The 22,856-nt window shown below is 46.4% G+C and overlaps 1 protein-coding gene and 1 long non-coding RNA gene across 3 annotated transcripts in view; one reads left to right on the top strand and one right to left on the bottom strand.

The window, feature by feature from the left end:
• CHRM4 (cholinergic receptor muscarinic 4) overlaps positions 1–17,329 on the top strand; it is a 48,478-nt gene extending 31,149 nt beyond the window's left edge. The window contains exons 2-3 of one of the 2 annotated variants that reach the window (XR_014514759.1): positions 13,782–16,549; positions 16,613–17,329. Coding sequence is in view for 1 of the 2 variants with exons in the window: in XM_083455983.1 (XP_083312109.1) it covers positions 13,782–15,229 (1,448 nt within the window). In the remaining variant the exon portion in view is untranslated. Of the gene's footprint in view, positions 1–13,781 lie in introns of both variants that reach the window. The other variant, XM_083455983.1, reaches the window with a different exon arrangement.
• Positions 1,229–20,785, bottom strand: LOC310684704. Its single transcript, XR_014514789.1, has 2 exons — positions 20,312–20,785; positions 1,229–1,654 (listed from the first exon to the last, which is right to left on the bottom strand). It is a non-coding gene; the product is annotated as an uncharacterized lncRNA (long non-coding RNA).
• Between the last annotated feature and the right edge of the window lie 2,071 nt (positions 20,786–22,856).

Genomic DNA, 22,856 nt, shown 5'->3' with positions numbered 1-22,856 from the left:
TTGCCATTTGTTCCAATTTAGAGCTAAAGAGTGGGTTTTCCCTGGGAAAGGAGTGGGGCAAAGGGAAAATGGCTTCAGACTTTGCTTTCTAGGCACAGGACAAGCAGAAGAGTGGACAAGCTCTTAGCCTCTATTCCATGGGTAGGCAAACTGAGGCCCAGGGGCCAGATCCATCCAAATAACCTTCTAAATCTGGCCCGTGGAAGGTTCGGGAATCAGCATGTTTTTACATGAGTAGAATGTGTCCTTTTATTTAAAATGCATCTCTGGGTTATTTGTGGGGCCTGCCTGGTGTTTTTACATGAGTAGAATGTGTGCTTTTATTTAAAATGCATCTCTGGGTTATTTGCGGGGCATAGGAATTCGTTCATTCCCCCCCCCCAAAAAAAAATATAGTCTGGCCCCCCACATGGTCTGAGGGACAGTGGACTGGCCTGCTGCTGAAAAAGTTTGCTGACCGCTGCCTATTCAGCCCTTGTCTGATCACGTCCAATCTGCCTTTGAATTTCTATTCTGTGGCTTTGCACAGAGTCTTTCTGTTTGATATTTGTTTCTAATGCATTTATTTATTTTGTATGGCTACTTTCAAGTTTTGTCCCGAATGCTCTCCCTGAGTTGTTACCATTTGTCATGCCCGATTTGTGCTCATTTATTCTCATGCCGACAACACATTTGGCCAATGTAAATGGCAGAAGGCCATGGCTGGCACATGATGGCATATACATCATATTAGCTGCGTTTTCCCAGAGGATGAAGAGACACAATAAAGTTGAGTTTATTATCTCATAATGAACACTGTATTGGTTCATATGCAGAAGCATCTCCTCTGAGCTAAAAATGATGTTTGCATCGATTAATAATGTTCTCTCTCCATGCTGTGCATTAGGGCTGGTACAAAACATTGCTTTCCTACAGAGCAATTTGAAGGTCTTAGTGCTAGTTGGTGACTTCAGCCCAGATCTTGCAACACTTGTAGTTATAGGGTAGGAAGAGTTACCCACCCAGAGCTGCCAGCACTATTGCTGAACTATTTGTATTCAGGCACATCCTTGTGTGTTTGCGCCAACCTTGGCCACCTGACAGCTAAGATTGCTGAGAAGTCAGGTCACTTATGCGGACAGATGTTGTGTGTCCCCCCCCCAGGCAGGTGTGCATGGTAATTTTTTAAAGGAGCTAAACCATTCTGTATATTTAAAACCAGTTTCATAACTGTGCACCTCAGTTGAGGTTTGGGGGAGGAATAATTTATTATCTCATTATCGGTGATGTCACAGGCACTGACAAGTAGGTGCTTATTGTACTTCCAGAAGAAATCATTGTATTTGGGTTTTTAAAAAATTTTTTAGCAGATAGCCTTCACTTACTACAAACTCCTAAGAACATTTTGCCAATGACTGATATTCAGTAGCAATAATTGAATTGTGAATCATACGCAGTACTAGGAGCACAAGTCGTCTTCTACATCATTGAAACATTTGCACAAGCCTTCAGCTGCCCTTCTTCTGACAGAGTTCTTTGCAGCTCAAAAGTTGGATGCTCCTGACTCAACAGAAGTCAGTAAATACATTATTTTGCGTCAGGTGTTTTAAACAGCAATGTGGTCCATCTTTCTCTTGTGTTTTATGGTGGAAGCTACTTTGAGTTTGGAGACCAGCTGCAGGCAGAAACATAAAAAAGAGCATGGTTAAAAACCCAACCTTTCACCCAGGCCCAGTGTTCTATATTGGAAGAGGTTGAAAGGGCTAGAATTAAGTATGTATTGACAAAAAGCTCATAATCCAATATCTGCTTTGGTTTACTGGCCACAATATTTGGCAAGAGGACATGATGGAGTACTGACATAGGAAGGATACTCCTAGTGAGTAGACCCTGCTGAGGAAAAGCAGCCGCTCACACTGCTTCAGCCAAATGAGACTACCAGCAGGGCTTCTCCGTCATGACAGCAACACAGTTCCTGGGTTGCAGCCCCTCCGAGTCAGGTCCTGCTTTTCTGTAGGTTAATTTGCCCTGCGAATGAAGATGCCACCAAACCCAAACTGGATGCATCCTTTCATTAGCTGTGCATGAATTTTGTGTTGGAGTGATTGAATGTGACTGCAAAGCACATCAGCACTGTTAGAAAGCAGCCAGGCCCTCAAGCTAAACTATAATGAGAGCCTTAGGAAGGAGGGGTGGGGAATACACAGAGTACTCTGTCTGTCCACCACAGCAGTCTCAACCTTCCCATAGTATGCACTCACACGGCCAAGCATATTTATCTATATCTCCTCCCTTTCTGGAGGGGAAGCTGTCACTGTGCTTTCAGCCATTCAGTTACATTTTTGCTGTTGTTTTGCCTATTCCCACAGTCACTTACGATGGTCTTGCTATTGGTGTTGTTTGGTTAGCCTTCTTGCCTGCTGATCATTAGATTTACTTTCAGGTGCAAATTGTTTTCATTTGTGAATTATTTCGGTTTGCTTTGGTTGCAATGGGAGAGGGAAAGCATTTGACAAAGTAACTAGACGGATAGACAGACAGACAGATGACGGACAATAACATGTGAAGCAAGCAGTGGATGTCACAGCAATTGCTAGGAGCCAGTGTGGTGCAATTGCTGGGAGCCAGTGTGGTGTAGTGGTAGTCTCGTAATCTGGGGAACCGGGTTCGCGTCCCTGCTCCTCCACATGCAGCTGCTGGGTGACCTTGGGCCAGTCACACTTCTTTGAAGTCTCTCAGCCCCACTCATCTCACAGAGTGTTTGTTGTGGGGGAGGAAGGGAAAGGAGATTGTTAGCTGCTTTGAGACTCCTTCGGGTAATGATAAAGCGGGATATCAAATCCAAACCCTTCTGTGACAGCGGGAGCTGGGGAGAAAGTGCTACTGAGTACTTGGGCATTATTGTGGTCCATAGTTCTGACGACTCATTTCATACATTTATGTTTTCTCACATAAGCACATGCTTGGCAAGGTTAAGAGGAATCTGTGGAGCATCTGTTTTGCATGCAAACGGTCTCAGGTTCATTCCCAGGTAAGCATGGGAATATCTCCAGCCTGAAACTCCGCTGATCAGTATAGTTGACGCTGAACTGGATGGACCAGGAGTCCAACGCAGCATCGCATCAGTTTGCTGTGTTCCTCTATGTCAGGAGTTTCTCCGCAGGCGAAAAGTGTATTGTCCAAATCAACCTTTGCAAACAACTGTCTGGGGCTCAGCTGGAGAAGAACCCTGCCTGTTAACAGGATCAAAGCTGTTATCAGTAGGATGCCATAGTCTTGGCAGTGCCACACTGATCAATCAGATGTAATAGTATTGACCTATCAACACCACTTACTGTTAGCGCAGCAAGAGGAGGCTTTCGCTTTTTAAAGCGTATTTCCCAGAATCAAGTGCGCCACCTAGTGGCTGTTGGCCACATGTGCCGGTGAATCTCTTCACTAAAACCAGGTTCCTATAGAAACAGGATTCCTTAGACTCCTGGCATTCCATGAGTAGGGCACAGGGGCATTAAGGGCTATGGACTTCACAGAGGCAACGTCATTTGCCAAAACAGAGGCTTCTAAGCAGGGATAGACTTGCACTGGAAGGAGGGCAGGCTTATTGCACCCACACCCACACCCGATCCTACCTATCTTGTAGAAGCTGCTCAGGATCTTTCCTCAAGCTCATGTTCCAGTGAAAAGGGCCTGGGCATAGACAGGATTTTTGTTAGGGGGAGGCAGGCCTTTTCGGGGGGGGGCAGAACCTCAGTTAGCTATGTATTTTTATTGATTGGGGGGGGGGCGCTGCCGCTCCCTGCCCCCCTTGGCTATGCCCATGGAAAACGGCCTTAGTGTGAATCCTTAGTGCACATTTGCAAAGGCTTCGTTAGACATCTACATACAGGATCTTTTTATATGCAGATTGCTGGTGCAAGAAGTTTCCATACACTAAGAAAGCTGCTTAGATTTTACAGAGCAAGTCTATATAAGTCCCATCAAATTCAATTTGACACCTATCCCATTGAATTCAATGGGATTTACTCTCGGGTTACAGCTTTTAGCCCTGCTGGCAGGAGTACCAAGGAGGGGAGAGATGTCCCGCTAGAAGCCCTGCAGGCTGTAACTACAATCTCTGAAGAGGAGAGGTTAATCTACCTCTGCTTCCTCTGGCTGAGGTAATTTCTCTGTGCTTTTGTGGAACAGGTCAGGCAGTGTTTGTGTAGTGTAGTGGTCAGCACATCGGACTAGGGAGATGCAGGTTCGAATCCCCACCTAGCCATGAAGGTCACTGGGTGACTTTGGGCCAATCCCTATCTCGCAATCTAATCCCCTCCTCAGGGTTTTCGTGAAGATAAACTGGCAGTGGTGGTGGTGGAAGATCTGCAGTATGAACTTTGCTCTGAACTCTTTGACATAATACAAAGGGAATAAATCCCTATGGAGACTTTAAACATCTTGTGGATGAACAATACTATCAGGCCCCCTTGCAGGGGTGCCGACTTGAATAAAACATTGGGAGGGCAGGTAAGCCCTGTCCCTATAATCAATCTCACACATACCATTTGAATGCCCATCAACTTGGTGGAAGGCCAGCCCCCTCAAATATTTTATTGGGGGATCTGAAGGGACCTTGGCCCCTAGGAGTTGGCTCCTATGCCCCCATGCAATGAAAATGTATCAAGATACATTTCTGAAAGTTTAGATCTGTAAGAGCCATTGAATTCAATGGGGCTCACTCCCAGGTAAGAAGGGTTAGGATTCCCACCCCTCTTTGGCTGTGTACACTTGACCCTTTGCTCCAGGCTCCAGTGTGCTCCCACTATTGGTGTTTGAAGCTGACCACCCATAAGGTTAGTCACAATCCATATGTATCCTGCAGTTTCTTCAGCAGCACTGTTGCCCAATGAGTTTTCCCTCAAACCAGCTTCCGTTTCATTAGAAATTGGAAGCTACGGTCAAGCTGAGGTGTGGCTGTTGCACATGTGCGGATGATAGCTCCACTGACTAGGCGATAGCTGCAGGTGAAAGGAAACGAAGGAGACAATGTTCATCAGGTGGTGGCATCCCTGCCCCCTCTCTGGGGTGTAAAGCGATATAAAAAATGTGACTTGAAACACAGTGGGGAGAGGGACACACGTAGCCTTTGTCTACCTGATTCCAACCCTCCCACCCCTTTCGCATGGCACATAGAAGCACGTTTAACACACCAACCATTACACCGATAGCAACAAAAAGCACTTTTAAAAAAAATACTTTCAAAGTGCCTTTGTCTACGAGTGCTCCTGCTAAGGGAAAAGGCGTAATGAGGAGGCGGGGGAAGGGAGAAGGAACATGGCATTCATTATATTTTTGCACCATTATCTTATTCATTCCATCAGTGTTCTCCCTTCCACATGAAGGTACAATTTCATTTATTTTTCAAGCACTTATGCAGTTCTTAGTTCTGTTTCCATCTGAGTATTCCTTGGTGGCATTTTTCTCTCCTTAGCGACTGTACAACCGTAGACCACGATATGTAAAATCCATGAACTAACTGGCTAAGCAAACAACCTCCTAACAGCATTGCTGTATGAACGAAAGACTGAACCACTAAACACCTGGAGCAAACTTCTGAAGGAATGTCTAGAAAAAAATCTATTACTTGATTTCTTCACACTTGATTATTGTGTATTTGGTGCCTAGCCGCTGAGCACTACATCTCTGATTCACCCATGGGCGATATAATTGGCTGTTTCTGTTGCCAAGCAAGCAACATGGATCGAAAACTAAGATCCCACTTATTGAAAGTAAACCCGTGTGTGAGTGTGTGTTTGTGTGAACTGTATGTAGTGTGAACAGCAAGTTGATGACATACAGGGAATAGTAGTTGTTAACTGGCTTCTCAGAGTCACACACTGTTTAGTTTTTGTACCATTAAAGATCTCCTTAGTTTCACTGCTAGAGCTAGTTCACACAACCTTCTAACCTGTATGTGATGAGGTATGCTCCTTGCCCTCCCCACTCCCTGCCCCGGCCACCACGAGGCTTGAACAGGTTGTCTGAACTGTTGATCATGACTTTACACATTTTGCACGTTGCCGTCACTCTTTTCAAATGTGGGTAGAAGGGGTGCGAAAAATTGCAGTTTGCAGTTGTGATGAATTATTTATCCAAACAACCTGTTTGACATAAGCAGAATGAAATCTGGGCGAGAGATAAAAAGCAATTATTCATATGCAGAGCAGTTATATGAATTGCAGGCATTGGAGGAGGCGGAATAGGCTTGGTAGGAAATGCGAGAGATCGTCCGGAAAACTGTACTCAGCTGACCATTGTTGCTCATTGTCTCTGAATCCATCATTCATTTCAAGAAGATTGTCCGCCTTTTGATCAATTCACTTACAATGAGAACAACAATCATTCTTGGCGGAGTTTTAACCTTTTTGTGTGTGCCAAACCTCCATTTCCATATATTTAGCACTTTTCACCAAACCAAACCTTTTCACCAGCAAAGGTGTATGGAGTGTGTTCCGCGTGTGGCCACATCATAGATTTATTTTAAAAATGACTACTAACTGAATATGCATGGACAGGCCCTCCTCCAAAACACCACCTACCCTAGAAATCTCCATAAATCGCTTGCTTCCTCAAGGACTCTGCTTGCCTTAAACATTCACCAAAAGAAGTGCCCTACATCTGAAGCATTCCTTCATCACCACTCCAGCCCTAACAAGAGCATTACAATTCTTCATTGCCTTGTCACAAATTGTTGTTTTAGAAACCTACCGCAGATCTCTTGTTCGGGTTATGGCTCTCAGTGCGCATTCTTGTCACATTTATTGACAGCAAAATTGAGTTTCCTTAGAGTCCAAGTTTGTGATGAGGGCTCTGCCCTGGTTTGCTTGTTTGTTTCCTGGTAGGGAGAGGTATAGAGTTGACATGGGGAAAGGGGAATATGTAGGTTTCAATGCTGGAGGCAGCCTGCTGATTTGGATGGGTACCAGAGAGCCTGTTTTGTTTTGTTTTTTTATAATGCATCTAAAAGGAAATAAATAATCACATCAACCCTTTTTGCTGTCTGGGAAGGAGACAGCCCACCAGCCTACCTCTTCCCAAGCTCTGTTCTTCTCCAAAGGTCCTGATTTAATAACCACAGATCAGAGGCCAATCTCCTCTGGGAGGAGATTACATTCATATGGCTTAGAGAAATTAATTGGTTTATCTAATTCATGTTGTTCCCGTATCTACATGTTCCTCCTACAGACTTATTAGTGTTTGTCCTTTTTCTCCCCCTGGTGATTATTCTTATTGGGCAGATGCTTCCACTTAGCCTGTTTTTAGTTGCTGCACTTTCCTATTTAGAGAACATGTCTGAGGGTATTCTAGCAAGAAGGGGACTTAGGCTGCATATGTACTTAGCTGGGAGGAAGCCCTGCTGAACTTAGTGGGACTTACTTCTGAGTGGATACACAAAGGACTGTGCTGTCATTTGTGTGAATACATACATCTGTGTGTCTGCAGTGTGCAGGCATGCACACATCTATACCCCCAGGAAGTTCAGCATAGCCTGAGGGGCTCTAGAAAGAAAATAAATAAACTGGAAATCTATAAGAGCTGCCTTCACAGCACCGAGTAGGAAATCTAGTCACTTGCTGCCAGTTTGGGTAGCATACTGAAAACATGAGATTTTATGGTCTGTAAAATCTTTTTTATTTTCTTTTTCCTGTCCTTCTGATCTCTTAAAAAAAATCCCGTCCGGGCAGTCTATCTTCCATGTCTCTCTACTGTAACTCTGATGTTTGGCAATTATGACTTTGAATATATTTGCTTTCTTGTGTGCACTTCAATCATTGCCTAAATGAAATGATTTTTTTTGCCTTACAAGATGGGTTTTCTGGGGGAGGGGCAATCTGCATGCTTTGCTCTTTTTTTTTGCTAAAACCTCTCTCCATTCTGGGGACCTGAACTAACATGTTGCCTTCTAAAGTCTAACACATGCTAGATGCACAGAGCAATTCTCCTCCTGCACAAATTCATAGGTGTACACTGATATCTCAGGTTGCTAGTCCTTATGGCATGGGGAAAAGTGATAAGTAGTGTCTTCTAAGGACTTGAAGACATATCAGAATGATGCAAAGTTTCTGGTTCTCAGGCAGAGGGGCTTATGTACTCTCTACATGCAATATGTCTGCATGGCTATAGCATGCAAATTATTGAAAAGCATTGAAAGTACTGAATTAACTTAGGTTCTGTCCCCCTAGCAGAAGCCTGCCGCCCAACCAAAGTCTGGGGGGTATATTTACCCATGAAAAAAGCTCAACAACTTGGGCTGCCCCCACCCCAACAAAAATCCTTGCTATGCCCATGTATGTCTGTATATATATCTCATTATGTTCACTGATGCCTACTCTCCCAATCAGTGTGTTTAGGAAAACCAGTTCCCCCATTTTCCCACCCAGTAATAGCCTCTTTTACTTTTTGATTTCTTTTCTTGAACCATACTGCTCAATCTTACCTCCCAGGTGTAACAAGGCCACGAAGGTGATGGCAATATATAGGCTGTGAATCCATTACCTGCTTTACACGCAGCCAGGTTGTTCTTCTTTCTCAATTTGGCAAAGCTGGTTTGGAGGGGAAACGCATCAAAACTCAGAATTTCGTAAGAAATGACAGGATAGATATGGTGGAGGCAGAGTAAAGAGCAGTGTGAACACAACCATAGAGGAAGCCAAACCATCTGTAAAACACAAAGGTGGGAGGTAGGGGATGAGGAGGACAGAAATTGAGTTTGTCCCAGATTACTGGTCAAAGTGTGTCTGCGAAGCCATCTGCTGACCTCTCCAGAAGAGTGGCGAGGAGCAAATCCAATTGGCATCTATCTTTATCACTCCCAATGGTTATCATGCCCAGAGAACCTTTTTCAAAACATCATTGCGTCAGATCTGCAATGTCTCCTGGGCCCTTGCACTCTACAGATATGCCAGACAGCAGTAAACAGGGGAAAGAGACACAAGAAAGGGGATGAATGACACTGGGGGCAAAGGGAAATGGTCAGGGTTAGGGAAATGTCACAAACAGAAGACGCACACGTGAGAGAGAAGAGGGAGAAACTGATTTGTTGATGTTTTATTTCAGCTGACCAGAATGCTCACTTTGTGCCATGCAAGGCTAAGACTCAGAAGCCAGTCCCAATGGCTTGGTTTGCACATAATGCTAAGCAATGGTTTGTTAAACTGTAGTGTATTATATAGTGCATTAAGCCATGGTTTATTTGAGCATCCAAACCACAGCAGCTTAGCTATGGTTTGTTCATTGCCTGTTGTCGGCTTATGAAGCTCAGTTTGTTTTAATTATGGTTTGGCATTATGTGCAACTCAGCCCATATGGCATGAAGAAGCCATTACTTGAAAAGTAAAAAGAAACTGCATCTGAATTCCAGTTGATTCTGATGAAAAAGGGGCTTTCCACAAAAGTTGGCTTGCTGACTTACATTTCTCCCAATACTTTCACTGCTTCTACCTTTGGCATAAGAAGAAAACAATCTAGCCTACATCTCAACCAAAATTAGATTCTGCAGCTAGAAATTTGTCAACAAACCAAATTCCCATGATCTCCTCGCTCCCTCTCTCCTTCATATTTCTACCCAGTCCTATTTCAAAGTGCTCATTTTATCCTCTTAACAGCCTTGCGAGGTCATCTAGGCCTAGAGATACAGTGGTACCTCGGGTTACATATGCTTCAGGTTACATACGCTTCAGGTTACAGACTCCGCTAACCCAGAAACAGTGCTTCAGGTTAAGAACTTTGCTTCAGGATGAGAACAGAAATCGTGCTCCGGTGGCGCAGCAGCAGCAGGAGGCCCCATTAGCTAAAGTGGTGCTTCAGCTTAAGAACAGTTTCAGGTTAAGTACGGACCTCCGGAACAAATTAAGTACTTAATCCGAGGTACCGCTGTAGTGACTTAGCTTAAAGGCATTCTGTCGGCTTTTTGGCAGATTCAAACCTAGCTTTCCACTGCCCAAGTATAATAAGCTGTCTTGTAACCGAAACATTCTTGTCACAAAACAGGATATTTCCACTGGGAGTTTTCCTATATATATTGTTCAGTTCTGTTCTGACTTCACAAGACCTTGTCTTATTAAACCAGGCTAATAAGTAGAAAGGATTTGCTAATGTTTTATTATTGCCCACACAGCCTGGTCTCATCCACAACATCTTCTCCATCCTAATCTCACTGTGTGGAAAAACTTAACTAGGGATATGGTGCTGTATCACCAGCTTTCTCTCAGGCTGCCTCCGAGTGGAGTTCATCCTTCATTTATTCCAGCTACGGGGCCTTGGGTGGCTTGGGAGGTTGAGGAGAGAGAAGGAAACAGCCTCAGGCTGTCAGAACTGTTTCCCATCACATGGGGATTGTGCGAGGATGATACACCGAAGCCATCTCTGGAGGAGCTTGTGGAAATGGGGGAGCTGCCGGTTTACAGAGCAAGGATTTCATTGTCCTATTAAAATCTGCAGAACCTGGCCAGGGCCGGAGGAGATAATTGGTAGCTTCAGGCTGAGAAGCTGACCTAGAAACGGCAGCCACTTCTAGGCAGCGAAGTGACACAGCCTGTCTCAGAGACTCTCTCTCTCTCTCTCTCTCTCTCTCTCTCCCTCCGCCTCCCCCCCCCCCCCCGTCAAAAGTTAGGAATTATCTTGCAAAAGCTTGTTCATGTATGTGATGGAATAGTCAAATTGCTTTTCTGATCGGGCAAGAGTTTTTCAGCTAGGACTGCAGGGTTTAATTGGTTCAATTGGTAGATTAACAAACTAAAACTTTGACTGATTAACTGGTGGGTGCCAATTTTAATCAGCGAGGGCAAATGAAAGACCTGTCGCTGCATCGCACCAATTGCTACTGATTTTGGTTGTTTTACTTACTGAACTTTGTATTTATAAACGTAGTATGAAATTTGGTTTTTTGTGTGTTTTGTAAGCTACCAGAGGAGGTTTATTGATAGGCAGCCATTTAAATTTAGTCAGGAATAACAATAATAACTCATTCAGTCCCAGCTGAATTTAGAGTAAATAGATGTAACCTTGTCTAGAGGTAGATTTCACCCATCCTTTCAATACAGTATTTGTTTCAGCGCCATTTTGCTCCCCACCCCCCGCTGCCCTTTTCACCTCAGAGTTGCCTCCTTCTCTCTCTCTGAACAGGGAATACTATTAATATTATTCTCACTTGCTTCACTAGCCTGACTTATGAGTCACTTACTTGAGCGATCTGGATTATTTTACTGAACTATTTGTCAAGAGACCTCTGAGGCAACCTGGTACCTGTGATTGCTTGCTCCCTTTTTTCTGCCAACATTCCTACGTCTTTAAGAGCTGCATAACATGCAGAAATTCAACAGGTAAAACTTTCCATCGCTGCATCGCTATGCTCAGAAATCCCCCCCCCCCCGGTTGAGCTGTATGTTCTGTTATGCCACTGCTAAAAGCAATCCTTTCTACCCACTCAGATCCTACTTCTCAGAGACAGATCAAGGAGGCTTCCTCTTATTGTTCTCTTGTTCTCTTGAATTTTAGAAGCACCTGGGGAAGACAAATAATAATGAAAATAGAATCTTAAATTAGAATTAAGGCTGCAGTCCTAAACATTTGTATGCAAGCCTTATTTTTGTAATATTTATTTTCATTACATTTTTGCACATAACCTATGGACGGAAACAATATTGAAACCAGTGTGACTTCATTCTGAGTAAATATATTAATGATCAGAACATTGATATGAAGCAACTTTTCCCAACCTGGTGCCCCTCCCCCATGTTTTTGGACTATAACTGCCATCAGACCTGCCCATTGACCATGCTGACAGGGGCAGTCTACCAACAGCTGCAATCACAGATTCCCAAACCCTCAGTGAGGAGGAATTTGTGCCTTCCTTATCAAAGTTGTTGAGCTTTTTTTGGCAAAATTGCAAAACAGAATATGCCGTTTTGGAGCTATTTTTATGGAAAATCAGCACGGGCTGCTAAATGTCTGGATTTTCCTGGACTTTTTTGGGGGGGGGGCTTATTTCCGCCCGGCCACTGCTGCCAACCACAGTATTCCGGTTATGTCTTGGAAATTCTGGACATATGGCAGCCCTAATGCAGTCCACAGTGCGTTCGATATGACAGGAAGGAGAAAAAGGATTTGCACAAGCGTGCTTCCATCTTAAGCCAGGAATGGTGCAATGTGGTACACTGGGCACAACAGTGCAAAGAAACAGTGGTGGACTTTGGGCTCACAAATTTCAGCAGTGCCCTATGTGATGTTGAAATTCAGCTCCCCCTGCCTGTCACGCTCCACCCTGCTGCGTTGTTTCCGTGCCCCTGCATTGTAGCTCCCACTGTGACTGCACCGGTCGCTCCACCTTAAAACCGCCTCTGTAGGAAATCTAGGCAATTGCTCCCCAAAAGCATTTGCGGCCATGCTGAAAGTACCAGTAAAATCCCACGGGTCCCATAGGGCATTCCACAAGCCCTGACAGACTGTCTGCACACAATTTAGGGAAACTGACTCATTTTAAGTGGCTACAGTGGCCCACATTCTACTGCAAGCTAAGCCAAATGTTGTATCACAGGCAAACAGCAACATTTCTCCAACTTGCACAGAAGAATGTGTCCCCAGGCCGAGGAAAAGTCTTCTACAGTGGTACCTCGGGTTAAGAACTTAATTCGTTCCGGAGGTCCGTTCTTAACCTGAAACTGTTCTTAACCTGAGGTACCACTATAGCTATTGGGACCTCCCACTGCCGCCGCACGATTTCTGTTCTCATCCTGAAGCAAAGTATTATTTCAGGGTTAGCGGAGTCTGTAACCTGAAGCGTCTGTAAACTGAAGCGTCTGTAACCCGAGGTACCACTGTATAAGGGCACACTCTGCTGGAAAAGAGCCGGCCTTTGCAGAAGTCCTCGGGCTGCTGACTGCAATGGTACAATACCAAGAATATCCAGCAGAGGGTGGGCTCCCCTCAGCAAAACCTTACAGAATGCAGGATCCACAAGCCTATTAGATGGTCACAACCCCCCTCCCCAATCTCACTTGTTTTCTCTGGAGCTCCGTGCATCTACATAAACTCATGAAATAATTTGGGAAAGGTTGTGAGCTCCTTCTGAGGCTGCCCCACTCCACCAGGCAAGCTGCTGCCATAAATAGCTCCCTTGGAGAGGGCCGGAGAGATTTGGGGGCAGATGGAAACAGTACAGAAGGATTTTTCAGACATGGGTTAAAGATAACACAGGCCTGGGAAAATGCTGGGCTTTGAAGAGACACGGCTGTTCTGGCTGAGCTGACAATCCGTCCAGGGGTGGAACAGGACACTGGCTTCTTTCCCAGTTTGCCTCCTACAACTTCCTGGTAGTAACATTCAGGTTTGCTTTAGCTGTTGCTGGGTAGGCTGGCCAGGTTGAAATGTTTTCTGAGGCTGCATTCACACTAGACCTTTAAAGCCCATGGCATCACCCAAAAAATCCCAGGAACTAGCCCCCACGGTGCTACAGTTCCCAGCAGCCTTAAACTACAGTTCCCAGGATTTGGGAAGGGGGAAGTCATGTGCTTCAAACACAGACCAAGTCTAGGAGATGGAAGTGCACAGATACCTTTCAACAAGGTATTGTTCCACATCTTAATGCCTGGACTAGTCAACAGGACCAAAGTGTGAGCTTCATTACTGCATGGGGATCTGAGCCTGGGTCTCCCCAGCTCTCATCTGACCCTTCAAGGCTTGCACCACACTGACATTCCTGACCAAGTGTTGCAGATGCATAATATTTCTTCAATGTCTTTCTCTCCCCGCCTCTCTTTCTGCAGATTCTGCATACAACTTGTCTTCTCAGCTGATAAAGATGCCCAACTTCACCAATGACAACTTCACAAAGGAGGACACCCCCAAGTATAAGACGGTGGAGATGGTCTTCATAGCCACCGTCACGGGGTCGCTTAGCCTCGTCACCGTGGTAGGGAATATCTTGGTCATGCTGTCCATCAAAGTGAACCGCCAGCTTCAGACTGTCAACAACTACTTCCTCTTCAGCCTGGCCTGTGCTGACCTGATAATTGGAGTCTTTTCCATGAACCTCTACACAGTCTACATCATCAAGGGCTATTGGCCACTAGGGGCTGTGGTCTGTGACCTCTGGCTGGCTCTGGACTACGTGGTGAGCAACGCCTCTGTCATGAACTTGCTCATCATCAGTTTTGACCGCTACTTCTGTGTCACCAAGCCCCTGACCTACCCAGCTAGGCGGACAACCAAAATGGCCGGGCTGATGATTGCAGTCGCTTGGATATTGTCCTTTATCCTCTGGGCGCCCGCCATCTTGTTTTGGCAGTTCATTGTTGGGGAGAGGACAGTTGAGAAAGAGCAGTGTTACATCCAGTTCCTCTCCAACCCGGCGGTGACCTTTGGCACAGCCATCGCGGCTTTCTACCTCCCCGTGGTCATCATGACTGTGCTCTACATCCACATTTCGCTGGCCAGCCGGAGCCGCATCAGAAGACACAAGCCTGAGAGCAAGAAGGAGAAGAAGTCCAAGTCACTCGGCTTCCTGAAGAGCCCTCTGGTCAAGCAGAATAACAACAACTCTCCGAAGAAAGCGGTGGAGGTGAAGGAGGAGGCAAAAAATGGGAAAGTAGAAGAGCAGCCCTTACAGCAGTCAGAGACCACTGGCCACCAGGAGGAGAAGGAGACGTCCAATGAATCCAGCACGGTGAGCATCACCCAGACCAACAAAGAGAAGCCAGTGCTGGAAATTGCACCGGCTGATCAAGGGCAGAGTCCAGCCCCGACACGGCTTAACCCTGCCTCCAAGTGGTCCAAAATCAAGATTGTCACAAAGCAAACCGGAACTGAATGTGTCACCGCCATTGAGATTGTCCCAGACAAAGAAGCCAGCTCCACTCCAATCACCTTGTCCAACAGCCGTCCAGCGAATGTTGCCAGGAAATTTGCTAGCATTGCCAGGAGTCAGGTCAGGAAGAAGCGTCAAATGGCAGCCCGGGAGAAGAAAGTCACCAGAACCATCTTTGCCATCTTACTGGCCTTCATCCTGACATGGACGCCTTACAATGTGATGGTCCTCATTAATACCTTCTGCGATTATTGTGTCCCTGACACGGTCTGGTACATCGGCTACTGGCTGTGCTATGTCAACAGTACCATCAACCCAGCTTGTTACGCTCTTTGCAATGCCACCTTCAAGAAAACCTTTAAGCACCTTCTCATGTGTCAGTACAGGAACATCGGCACGGCAAGATAATCTGGAGGCGGGGTGTTGTGGAGACCTGTTCTTTTCTTCTCCAACCAGACAGATGTACTGCTGCAACTGTGTCGCTGGATTCCAGAGGGAGCCTTTCACCAAATGCAAAATTAAAACCAGAGATAAGACACAACCCTTTTAATCCTGATCGGCCTTCGAGTCACAAAGCAGTCCTTGCGCCTCTACGACCCCTGACTGCGCTTCTCCAGAAAACGAAGGAGAAATAAGTCAGGGACTGGATGCTGCAATAAGGTGTCATGGACAGACTTCGTGGACCCCAATCCCTGCCTTGTTCCTCCTGAAATGCTGGCTGAACTTCCATTAACCTTTGATATCACTAGATAAAAGCAGTCTCCCTTTCTGATGCCTATGCTGCTGTGCTAAGTGGGACACACAAACTTGTAAATGGAAGTTATTCCTTTCCATGGATGTCTTGGTGGTTTTGCACTTGTGGTGTGTGTGTGTGTGTGTGTGAGAGAGAGAGAGAGAGAGAGAGAGAGAGAGAGAGAGAGAGAGAGAATGGGAAGGTTTAGCAATGCTAACAAAATCATAAACTATGAATGTGCAGGCAGAAGGGGACTGTCTCATCACCAGCCACCAAGCTGGCAGTGGATTCTGCTTGGAGCCTTAGGCTGGGCATGCTAAGACTAGATGACCAACCAAGGCACACTTAATCCCTTTCATACATCCTAGCCCTTTTCCCGGTTGAGTTTCCAGTGGGATTTGTTCCCCTCAGGGAGAGTACTCTACAGCTGGAACCAAACCTGCCTGCTTAAGAGGCTTCCTAAGGAACTTTCATCCTGTGCTGACTCCATCTTGTCTCCCCGCGGCAGGCAGCTGTGCCCGCCAGCCAGCCTGCTGAACGGAGAAACTCATTCCTACCTTGAAACAATGACACACCTGAGTTGTTTTGAACAATAAAAAATCGCAAACGGCACATGTGCGCACGCACAGAGAGACAGAGTCAGCACTGTGACATTTTTGACCACATGCCAAGGGAAATGCTTCTACAAAGGTATTTGTGTCGATGTGAAGAGCGACTGTCCTTGAGGCGGCAAATGCTTGACAAGGCCCTTGGAGGATAACGTTGCACCAGGCATCTGCGATAGCGGGATATTCCTGTACTGGGGAGACTTTCAAAGGCCATGTCGCCTCTTTTAATGTAAACAGGGTTTCCCTTCATTTTGGGTTGCTTTTTTTAGATGCCAGCTGCACCACAGTGTCCTCCTGGCTCCAAGCACTCGGTTAAGGGAGACGCCCTTTACCGAAGAGATTTTTGGTTCCTCTCTAGAAGCCTTTCTCAACCTTGGGTTCCAAGATGTTGTTGGACTACAACTCCCATCATTCCTAGCCAGCATGCCCAGTGGTCAGGGATAATGGGAGTTGCAGTCTGAGACTGTCTGGGAACCCGTGGTTGGGAAAGGCTTCTCTGTAGGGTAGGAATGGGCAACAGGTGACCCTCATCATGATGTTGGACTCCAGCTCCCATCAGCTGCAGCCAGCATGGACAATGGCCAAGGATGATGGGAGTTGTAGTGCAGCAACTGCTGGAGGGCTGCAGTTTCTTCATCCCTGCTTATAGGGGCTGGGGGAGGGAAACTAGAGACCTCCCCGCTTGCTTCTGCTCCAAGTGCCTGTGGGCATATCAAGAAGATAGCCACCGAGCTTTGTAAATGGACTTAACCTCCCTTCTAGTCGGTGTCGTCATGGAGTCCTCAGCATGTGGGCTCCGGTGTAAAGTGTACAGCCTAAATCCCAGGATATTCATGATGTCCAGCACAGAACAACCCATTCCAGCGGTTGCTCAGTTTCTCCAGAGCCCAGAGGGTGTCTGCACCCTCAGGCACGTCAGCGAGAAATGCAGATCAAGGACCTGGCATAGCCTGGGCCAGTGTACACAGGCACGGAAGTCTCCATCTCATGGTGAAGGACTCTCAGCCTGCGAGACGCCATTGTAGTTGGCCAAAGGCTGCTGCTTCATTCTGCTGGGGAGGCAGCCATACTGCCACTGCCTTTAGAATAATTTGCATCATGTTGCCCCAAATGCCTTGCAGGTTTTTTTAATTGTTACAACTAACAGCGGGCCCCACTTAAACCAATAAAGTAATTGAAGTAAATATATTAGCTCTTTGGGTCATTTTTTTTGGGTCCTCTTTCAATACTCACATGCAAGCAGTTTAGGCATAAAGGTAAGGGACCCCTGACCATTAGGTCCAGTCGTGGCCGACTGAAATTGTGGCGCTCTTCTCGCTTTATTGGCTGGGAGAGCCGGCATACAGCTTCCGGGTCATGTGGCCAGCATGACTAAGCCGCTTCTGGCAAACCAGAGCAGCGCACGGAAACACCGTTTACCTTCCCGCTGGAGCAGTACCTATTTATCTACTTGCACTTTGATGTGCTTTCGAACTGCTAGGTTGGCAGGAGCAGGGACTGAGCAACGGGAGCTCACCCCATTGCGGGGATTTGAACCGCCAACCTTCTGATCGGCAAGCCCGCGTCCCGTTTAGGGTGGATTAAATTTGAAATTATGAAACAAGGATGGGGCTCTGTAGCCCTCTCAGTGCATGAGGCTCCATCTTCCATCAGCCCCATCCCAAAAGGCCAATGGTTTATGAGAAGTTCCTGGTTGAGTGCAAGAATCATGGCCGATTGACAAGGACGCCACACTTTTCCTCTCCAGCATGGAATGTGCTGAGTAAACTTTGCAAGCTTCTTCTGCTGGGTCGAGGCAGGAAAACTGCCCCCACAGGAGCCTACAAATGATCCTTTCCTATGATTAGAGGGTTCCCTGGGCAAAAGGAAATGGACGCCTCACTCGGCCAAAGTAATGGGATGGATCTGAAGAGGGTGACTCTCTGTCTAGTTTTCATGACTTTGGGACCAATCCTGAATGAGCTCCTCTGGGGCCCCTGGAGACTCAACCCGCACTTTGACCCAGGTTAGCTGGGCACTGCCCTGCGCGCTGTCTGCCCAAGGGAGCTTCTTCCCCTGCCCCAGAGTCTGGTTCCAATCTTCCTGCAGCATTTCCAGCCCTGTGCAGGTCTGGTAGCAATTATGCTGCATTAACTGAGGAATTCTAGGGAGCTCAAGCGCCTGGGGCAGGGATTTTGTTCCGATCAGCGAAGGGGTGCACTGGGGGGAGAGCAAGGAGGAGGGATGGGCAGGCATTCAGGCAGCTGTCCCTGCAGGAACACAAAGACCCTTAGAGGCCCCTTTGTCAATAGGTACTGACTGGGCAGCATGCCTGCAAAAGACCATGTGGAGGCTCTTTTGCTGGCCTTAGCAGAATAGCCGCCTAAACCTACAACAGCTGCCTCCACCAAGAGGTTGAGAGGTTAGGGCAGCTTCAGTGCCAAGAGTTTCCCAATCTAGGTCACTTGACCCACGTGGGAGAGGAGTTGCAGGGAGGCAGAAGGGCAAGCTGTGTCATCATGGAAGTAAGAGGCCACTGGGATACAATGGTGAGCGGAGAGAAAGATAAGGTGCGGTGTGAACAGATCCTAGAAGACAAATATATTTTGCACCAACCCAGTGGTAATAAATGGGATTTGGTGTTTAGGGAAAAGGTAAGAGAGACTATGGTAAAATTATGCAGGCATAGATAAAGTGGAAAAGATTTAGAGGGCCTGGATAGCTCAGTTGGTTAGAGCGTGGTGCTGATAACGCCAAGTTTGCAGGTTCAGTCCCCATATTTGACAACTGCATATTCCTGCATTGCAGGGGGTTGGACTAGATGATCCTCAGGGCCTCTTTCAACTCTATGGTTCCCCCACATCTCATAATATTAGAACTCTTGTTATTAATTTCGATGGAAAGCGCACAGGGATGCCCAATAGCTCCAAGCTGAGCAATATTTGAAGCGCTAGATCAGAATGAGCCAGGGCTAGGAGCATAAGAAACGAATGGATATCAAGTCAAGACTATTGATCCACCTGGCTCAGTACTGGCGATATTGTGGGCAACTAGCAGGCTGCTCTCCAGATCTTGTTGTTTGTTTAGTCGTGTCCAAATCTTCGTGACCCCATGGACCACAGCACTCCAGGCACTCCTGTCTTCCACTGCCTCCTGCAGTTTGGTCAAACTCATATCGTACCGCAATAGCCATCATCCCTGATCATTGGTCATGCAAGTCCAGGTTGACCGTTCACCAAATGGAGGGTTACTCCTGGTTTACACTGTTTGGCAGTGGCTCTCCTTGATTGCAGACAAGTGTCATTTCAGACCCAACCTGGATATGGAATCTGCAAGGGGCATTTTGCAGGTGCAACAGGCACTTCACCAGTAAGCTAGAACTCTTTCCCAGTGGGAAACTGGCCTAAAGCTGTTTCTGCAAAAGAGGTGGGAGCATGCCAATTCTGAATGTAGAAAGAAATCATATATGTAGCACTTCTGTGTTGCAAATTGCAGAGTCCTGATGTCTTTCAGATTCTACAGATTTCCAGAAGGGTGGTCACGTTTGTTCCAGCAAAAAGAAGTGTCCCACAGCACCCTAAGCCCGATAAATTTATTATGGCAAAAGGTGCCACCAAAGCTCTTCAACAGTGTTTGATACTGAGGCTGCGTTCATAAAGCCCAGAGAGAAACCCCTATTTAACACAGTACAACTGATTTCTGATTTCCAGCTATTCCCCTGAACTCACCTTTGCCCATCTGGTACCCTGCAGATGTTCTCGATTACAATGCCCATCAGCCCCAGCCACCACTGGGAGTTGTAGTGCAAAACCTCTGTAGGGCAACAGATTGGCAGAGGCTACTGTAAGTTTCTAGAGCTCTGAATGCAACCAAACATGGCCAATGTGTCAACTTCTTCTTTCCAGCACTTGTTAAGAGCAGCAGAAAGCGATGTTCAGGAGATACACTTACCCAAATCAACCCATTCAGTTCATGCAACATAAAATATGGCATTTATTGAATTGCTTCTAAGGTAATTTTATTTAATTGACTTTATACACTTATATATTTTGCCTTCTGTAGAAAAAGAAATACAACACTATGCAGTTTAGAAACTTTTTTTTTTAAAAAAAGGAAAATCCTGTTGCGAGAGAAAGCAGCAAATGACTTAATAAGCTTTTGACAACTCACCCGTCTCTCTCTGACGGTAATATGAAAACAACTCGGGATAGAAATGAGTTGAAGGAATCCAGGGAGCAGCTGGTAAAATATTCATGGCATTTGCATTCCTGCTTTCTTAAATGTTTGTGGGGCGGGGAAAGAGGAATGCCATGACACCTGCCTGTCTAGTTAATTGGAAGCCCAGGACCTTGACCCACTAGTAATCTCTGGCTCCTGGCATAATGAAAGTAGCAGCTTTGTGGCATGGAGAGCATGAGGAATAGGTGTGACTACTTTAAACAAAGCAAAAAACAAGGAAGTTGTCCTGGAGAGGGGAAGTAAGCAGCCTTCCAGTAATTAAACAGGCCCGCAAAATGGAGGGCCGCTGCCAGACAACACGACCACAAACCAGTGAAAGTTCCAATGATTTTCATACAAGAATTCTATATGAAAGGGAAATCTTGCTGTTGTTTGCTGCTTGTTAAAAATAAAATATATATGTCAAGTGCTTCTGCACATGAATCATTTCATAATGAAGCACCAGCTCTCTGAAATAAAATGTAAACTATATTTCTTAAAATGAACTTTGGGACTAGTGATCATCCGTGAAAGACACTGAAGACATTTCTCCACACTGGTAAAATATTGGGTTGATGACTTGTTTGGTGCCCATGTAGGTAAAGGTAAAGAGACCCCTGACCATTAGGTCCAGTCGTGACCGATTCTGGGGTTGCGGCACTCATCTCGCTTTATTGGCCAAGGGAGCCAGCATGGCCAGCATGACTAAGCCACCGCTGGTGAACCAGAGCAGTGCACGGAAACACCATTTACCTTCCCGCCAGAGCGGTACCTATTTATCTATTTGCACTTTGACGTGCTTTTGAACTGCTAGGTTGGCAGGAGCTGGGACCGAGCAATGGGAGCTCACCCTGTCGCGGGGATTCGAACCGCCAACCTTCTGATTGGCAAGTCCTAGGCTGTGTGGTTTAACCTACAGCGCCACCCACGTCCCTATTTACTCAACACCAAATGGAGGTTCTTTGCTTTCCTTGTCCAGGACAGATGGGATGAGAAATCACCCAGTAACACTTGACTTGGTTTAAGATGCAAGGTTAGCTTCTGCTGTGGGATTTAGGGTCCATTGTGACAGCCATGCAAATATGTGCACAAGTTACATACTAGCTGACAAATAAAATAAAATACCATTAGTCTGCCTGCTCACACATTCCATCTTGGACATATGAGGCACAATCAATGCCTGAAGGAATCCACTCTCCTCCAGTTTAGGAATGCTTCCTTCCCTTGTTACCTACAAGGTATTCTTAAGTTGGTGCAGGCAAGACTACATTGTCTTCTATAAGAAGCCCAGTTAAGAATAAACACAGAGGGCGCGATAGAACGAATGAGTCCCGTCAGTGGAAGCCCTGCCTAAGGGCTATGGTTTGCACACAAGGCTCCCTCCCCCACCAATCTCCTAGCTGCCCCATACCCTAAAATTGGCTTGGGGGTGGATGGGAACAGCATGCAACAGGAGGAAAGGAGGGACTGTTTCATTTAGCAAGCCAAAATGCTTGTGCTGACAGAACAATCAGACAAATTCAGCATGGAATTCATCCCCTTTTTAATTGCTGGACTGGATAAAAATGATGTAAGAGTTTGGGCAATTAAGGGACAAAGTTCTGCCAGCAGTGGACAGGGTTAAAGCCATTTCCACACTGTATTCACACAAATCTCTCATGGGCAGTTTGACTGCAAGATGTTCTGAAGCCCCACCCCACTGCTTGGACTGTTTCTCACCAGTCAGCCAAATGTGAGGGTGGCTGGGGAGAAGGTTGTCCTGATTGAAACTTTGCTTTGTGTGAGATTCCCCCATCCTCAGCCCAGTGCTGCTCAGCCCATTGCCCCCCCCCAAAAGCCAAGCAGTGAAGAAAATGGGGATGCAATAGAGCAGAAGGGCGAAGGAGGGTGTAGGGCCTTGGAGGAAATGACAGCAGGGGATCCAGTGGACCAGAGGTTCCTCCCTCCTACTGCAGGGGAAATTCACTCTCCATAACACCTACAATCCAGTCTAAGAGGAAAGGCCCTGTTGCCACATCCTGCTTTGTTTAACTGTCCTCGGTCTTAGTCCGAGCCCTTCTTTACCAGCCGAGAGGCAGGAAACTCAACAGAGACTTTTCCTGTGACAGACCATTTGGCTCCGGAAAGCTGACAGGTATCTGGAGCTCAACGCCATATCACTCGAGCTTCTCTTGGCAGAGAAACCCTGTATTTATTCTCACCTTGCCCAAAGCGGTTGTTTTAAATATCCCCGACGTCAAGTTTGTTTCACTCCATCGGCCTAAAAAAAACACAACAGCAGGGAAATCTGAATGGACAGCAAGCTCCTTACCCCAGCCCTGCAGTCAATGTCTGTCAGATTTTTCCTGGCCTACTGAGCGTTGTCAAGCTCGAAGTGGCGGCCTTCCTCCAGTGACAGCTCACAGTGTTGTTGTGCTCCTTCCCATGGTGGCACTGGGCCCAGCGCGGCCTAGCTAGCTGCGATCCTCCTACACAGCCAGCGCTTCTCTACCACATG

This window comes from Podarcis tiliguerta, assembly GCF_965153285.1.
Source record: "Podarcis tiliguerta genome assembly, chromosome: 1".
NCBI lineage: Eukaryota > Metazoa > Chordata > Lepidosauria > Squamata > Lacertidae > Podarcis > Podarcis tiliguerta.
The sequence above is the reverse complement of the archived record's forward strand: the minus strand, read 5'-3'. Positions and strand labels throughout refer to the sequence as shown.